The sequence below is a fragment of the Giraffa tippelskirchi genome, chromosome X (assembly GCF_054371585.1).
Source record: "Giraffa tippelskirchi isolate mGirTip1 chromosome X, T2T-mGirTip1v1.2.pri, whole genome shotgun sequence".
Taxonomy (NCBI): Eukaryota; Metazoa; Chordata; class Mammalia; order Artiodactyla; family Giraffidae; genus Giraffa; species Giraffa tippelskirchi.
The window spans coordinates 102,349,729-102,355,367 of record NC_137289.1 but is presented as its reverse complement, the minus strand read 5'-3'; the positions used below and the strand labels follow the sequence as shown (position 1 = coordinate 102,355,367).

General features: G+C 41.2%; 1 protein-coding gene across 1 annotated transcript; it reads left to right on the top strand.

Moving 5' to 3' along the window:
• Positions 1–1,086: 1,086 nt before the first annotated feature.
• Positions 1,087–5,032, top strand: LOC145536355 (spindlin-3-like). Its single transcript, XM_081565523.1, has 2 exons — positions 1,087–1,924; positions 2,228–5,032. Exons 1-2 carry the CDS (start codon positions 1,700–1,702, stop codon positions 2,474–2,476), a joined length of 474 nt encoding a protein of 157 aa, XP_081421649.1. The 5' UTR covers positions 1,087–1,699; the 3' UTR covers positions 2,477–5,032.
• The last annotated feature ends 607 nt before the right edge of the window (positions 5,033–5,639 follow it).

The following is a 5,639-nucleotide window of genomic DNA, read 5'->3' as shown; positions in this document are numbered from 1 at the left end:
ACCTTAGTCCTTAAGGAAATGCAAATTAAACAACAGTGAAATACTACTTCATACCCACCACCATGGCTGTAATGAAAACAAAAATGGTTGAACACTGCTTAAATAAGTCTTTCTCCATAGGCTTAAGATGTAACAGTGTTGAAATACTAACTTCTTGTTATAATTGTAATAATTGTTTTGATTGTAAATTAGTGTTTTTATTATTCTGTTCAAGAGAATAATCATTTGCATGCAAGTATAATTTTATAAGTACTTTTCAAAACTAAACATCTGAAAGTAGGAGGGAATGATTAAACTGTGAAAATATCCTTATGCTAATTTTAGTGAAGCCACTAGAAAACATTTCAGACAATATCTAGTAAACTCATTAAATACTCATTTTATATGGAAAAGGACACTCCATGAAAAAGCATATGCAAAAGTATCCCAGCTTTGTAAGAGTTTATTTGATAAAGACAATGGAAAGAGTTAATATTTTGCTATAAGCCCTGGTGCATAAGAGGTAGATTTATGGTTGATTATTTTCTTCCTGCCAATTTGCTAGGTTATATATCGTGTCCACGTTTTCCATACAATTTCTCTGTAGTTGGTGAAAAAGAAAAAAAAATATTATCCTCAATAAATCCAGTAATGACCAGTCAGTAAAAATTACCGAGATACTGAGTCAAGATGGCAGACTGAGCACTTGTGCATTTCTTTCCTCCAACCTCAAACTCCCTTAAATGACAGGAAAGGCAGGTTTCCTTATATAAAGTGTAACTCCGGAATGGCAAGGGGAAAGGAAAGGGCAAATTCCTGGAGGATGGAAAGCAGATGGGGCAGGAGTACAGAGATGGAGTTAGGATGGGGGCTGGGAATCTGGGAGCCCAGAACTGAAGAAGCGGCGCTAGGCGGTTGGAGAGGGGATTTGTTTGGCAGGCCGGTCCAGATTTTGGAAAGGGGCGGGGCAAGGAACCAAAGAACTACTCCCAGACCAAGGCAGTGGTGGATGGAGAGTTGGGGGTAGGGGAGGGCGCGGTGCTGGACAGGAAGGGGAGGCCTCTCTCCTGGCAGGAAGCTGAGCTCTATGGAAAAGAGGGAGGAGACTGGCGACTGCAGTGGCTGGTGGGAGTCCGATGTGGCAGAGGGGCCGCCGCTGCCACCGAGAGGGAGCGGAGGGCTCCCCCGTCCCCCGCCCCAAGCAGAGTGCCGGAGACATTGCCGCCATCCTGTCTGCCTATCCAGCAGCCCACTTGACACGCTCCTCGCCTAAAGATCCTCCCTCCCAGCTCTTGCAAGCACCTAACTCGTCGTCTGCTGGTCCTCTTTCGACACAGCCTCCCGGAGGAGGCAGCAGCGAGGTGTCCGATTTGGGCACGCGAGGCCCGCTATCCCCAGCTTGGGGGAGTCTCTGCCCTCTGCCTGGACACTGTTGGACACAGGGCGGGAGGAATAAGGGAGTGCCCTCTATTTCTCTGACCACAACCAGAACTCCATAGCGCTAGCGTAGCTGGAACTAGCTAGGGAGGAAGGTTACTGCTTGCACGCAGAGTGCAAGGGATTTCCGGCTTTGCTGCCTAGCTTTAGAGAAAAACGGGCGTCTGGGCGTGTGTGCATGGAGTGCACTCATTAGGAGAAAAAGTTCACCGTGTCATGCATTGAATTTATTTTTTCTTGATTACCTTTATTGGGCCGCATTGTTACTGTGCTCCGCGCAGGCATGAAGACCCCGCTCTCAAAAACGGCTTCTGGGCAGCGGTCCAGGACAGGCGCAGGGCATGCCAGTGTGTCTGTTACCATGATGAAGAGAAAGGCTGCACACAAGAAGCATAGGAGCAGACTCATCTCCCAGCCTCCAAGGAATATCGTGGGCTGCAGAATTCGGCATGGATGGAAAGACGGAGATGAACCTCTAACAGAGTGGAAGGGAACCGTTCTGGATCAGGTAACTGTAAATCCTTCTCTGTATCTTATCAAATATGATGGATTTGACTGTGTTTATGGATTGGAACTTCACAGAGATGAAAGAGTGTCATCACTTGAAGTCCTTCCTAATAAACTTGCATCATCTAGAATCAGTGATACACACTTAACAGAAATTATGATTGGCAAAGCAGTGGAACATATTTTTGAGACAGAGGAAGGTTCCAAAAATGAATGGAGGGGGATGGTCTTAGCTCAGGCACCTGTCATGAATACGTGGTTTTACATTACCTATGAGAAAGATCCTGTATTATATATGTACCAGCTCTTAGATGATTATAAAGACGGTGACCTACACATCCTTCCAGATTCCAATGATTCTCCTCTCACAGAGAGGGAGCCAGGAGAAGTCATAGACAGCCTAGTAGGCAAGCAAGTGGAATATGCCAAGGAGGATGGCTCCAAGAGAACTGGCATGGTCATTCATCAGGTGGAAGCAAAACCCTCTGTGTACTTCATCAAATTTGATGATGATTTCCATATCTATGTCTATGATTTGGTAAAAACATCTTAAAGGTCATTTTGAAATTTGCCAAATATGTGAGACTGCTTGTAAAATCTGAACACACAAAAAGTCTTGATTGCTTTATAATTTGTAAGAACCATCTTCTCCCCTTTTTCACACTTTTGCCTGGCAAAAAATTAAAACTTTCACCCTCTCAGACATGTTTTGAAGAATCCTTCTGCCCTTATCTCTAACCTTTTTATGTGTTCCTCCCCAGAGTAGAATGATTGACTTATCTAATTAGTGAGAAAGGTAAAGTCTGACATTCATTGGCCCATATTTTTACCTTGGGTGATTTCAATAGACTAAAGGTAACTGAACACTTCCTGCCTCATTCTTTTGGGCATTTAGACAATCTTCCCTGAAGTGTGACGCTTCCTGAGATATTCAATATGTCTGGCTAAGTATCTTGACAACTTCAACCCTCCCCTTAGGTGACTTCAGATGTCTAATTTGGGGAAGGAGTGAGAGGCTCATGTTGGTCTTCCATCCAAGTTGCATTTTAAATTCCACCTGTACTGAAGTTCTTATTCTTGTACTTATTGTTCAACTTGGTTCAAAATCAAGAGGGCAGTTATTTTGTATTTTAGTGCATAGGCTGAGAAATCTTACAAAATTGTTAAGGGGTAAACATTTGAGAACCAAATGCAAGTAGAGAAATCATGGTTAGTCATTAACGGCATTAGGATTTCTGTTGTCTACAATAGCTCTGGCTTGTACCTACAGACATGGAGTGGGTTTTTACAGACATAGGCTGTGCAGACAGAATTTAACACAATTGGGCTTTGCCAGCCCAATGGAGCACTAGGCCAGGCTCTAGCTAGAGTCCTCAGTCACAGGGTAAAGGCTAGGTTTAGCATGGTTGGCAGATCTGTTCAGGACCTCAAAATAAAGAAGAAAAAATCTGGAATCAGGCTGAGATACAGATTTGTTTCCTATGCTAGGAGGGATGCTTTGAATTTTTAGATTACATTTTCATTAGATTCTTAGAAGACTTCTGAGTCCCAGCATATGAGATGGGAAAGGCACTTGCTAGAACTAAAAAGACTGAAAATAGGCTTTGCTTCCTTGTAGGAATTGGTGAGCTCATTTATTATGGTGTCCTAGTAGGACTATGAAACACATGCTAGATGATCAAAAGACAATGATATTCTAAGTGCTTAAATGTTTTAAATGCTGGCATTAGTAGATAGAAATCGAATAGATATTTGTTAGTGTGTTTTTTCAGTTTTATCCTGTTTGTTGGCTGCACCTAAGAAACTCATATGCAGATAAGGGTGAGCCCTATTTCAGCAGAAAAATAAGTAATGAAATGGGCGTTGTATCTTCCATTATTAAAGGCACTAAGGAAACTCAATTTTGGGAAAGGTTGAAAAATAAGCAAAGTTTTGGAGAGAAGCACCTGGTCAAAACCCATGTGATCTCATTGGGTTTCTAAGAGAAGCTCCATTAGCACTAACAGCCAGGCCATGGACTTCTGCAGATGTGGCATTGGGACTCATGATGGTGCAATCAACCACTTGGATGGTATCTTCCAAATTAAAGTTCACAGGTCATAGTGTCAAGACTACCGGCACAGAGAGACCACATCCTGCTGAGGATGAAACCAAGAAGATACTCTCTTCTCCCATGTATTCTCTGTCTACTTTCCTTCCTTTTGATGTCACTAAGTCTCTCCTTAGTTATTTGATGACAACTGCAATGTGGGTCTGTATTACCCTGTGTACTAAGTCCCAGAGACATAAATGTGTTTGAGTATCTGTTTTAGAGGCTGAGGGTTAGTGTGCTTTCTAATTTTGGAGATGTGATGCTGATATTGTGATAATCTTATGCCCTGTTGACACCGTGGACTCTTAATGTGTGATATATATATATACATATATGCAATTGTGGGGTTAGATTAATTCAACTCCTGAAGTTCTAAAGGAACTACACCAAATCAAGAGGAAGACAGTCCAGGCTACAGCTGCTGAAGGAACCCCATTATCTGTCAAGACATCTTTGTGAGATCTGTATGGTTGACATCAGAAAAACAAGAAATTTGGGAAGGCAGAATTTTGGACTTTAATTCTTTTGGATTTAAAAAAAAAGAAATTTCATTTGGGGCATTCATTTTTCCCTTGGGGTTTAATAACTGGTATGGCTTTCATACAGTTCAAATTAAGGCATTTTCATTATGTTGTTGTCATTGTGTTATTTGGAGCATTTTAATGCTATCTTTGGGGCTTATTGTATAATCTTTATAAACTGTGTCAGATAATGTGGTTGGACACAATTATAAATTGAGAATAAAGTAGTGAATTTTCAGCCAGAGGTGTATGTAGCTTTAGAATTAGTTTAATTACTGTTCTATTCTGACTTATTTCAGTGCCTTCTGGAGCAAAAGTAGAACTGTTCACCAGTCTTACACAAGTGGGAGCAGGACATTCCTAAGATCCTGCTGATCTCCCCCAAAAGGGACAGCCAAGCCCTGTTTGTCTTGGGTGTTGGCAATATGGACAGAAATGTCCAAAGGTATGATAGCATATATCCTCTGCCTCTCTCCATGTTCCTGAACAAGAAAAAGGAATTGTGCCTCTCAAAAATATTAGGAAGAAAATTTCTACCTATCTTTACTAGTGACTCATTCAGTCTCCCAAGTGGGAGGAGAAATAACTTGGTGAAACATGAGAAAAGGGTTATTATGGATATGTAACTTAGGGCCACGTTGGTGCTTGAGCTCATTTCTCACAGAAAGATATGGGAAAGCAGATAGTCTGTCACTACATGACTGGGTAAACATCTAATCTGCAGACCTGTCTCACCCTCTGGGGTAGGGGATCAATTGTCTTTACACTTGGGGTAGAAGTTCATTTCAGGCTTACATCCAAAACATGTCCTCCAGTCTAGCTCTATCAACAATAAAGCCGATATCTATTTTTATTCTTAAAAAATTTTTAATATATAAATCATTTTGCACAAAAACACATGCCTCTGGTAAAAATCAAACAGTTCAAAAAGTAAGTCTCCTTTTTTTCACATCCCTGACCTCAGTCTCACTTTCCAAAGATAAACACTCTTACCAATTACTATGTATTTTTCCAGAGATAATCCATGTACTTACAAGTATATTATATATGTGTATATCAATTTTTATACAAATTGTGGCATACTATACATGCTGTTATGAATT

Coding starts and splice junctions, on each gene's coding strand:
- LOC145536355 (XM_081565523.1), top strand. CDS start 1,700: ATGAAGACCCCGCTCTCAAAAACGGCTTCTGGGCAGCGGTCCAGGACA. Junction 1,925..2,227: donor AGGGAACCGTTCTGGATCAG/GTAACTGTAAAT, acceptor TATATGTACCAG/CTCTTAGATGATTATAAAGA.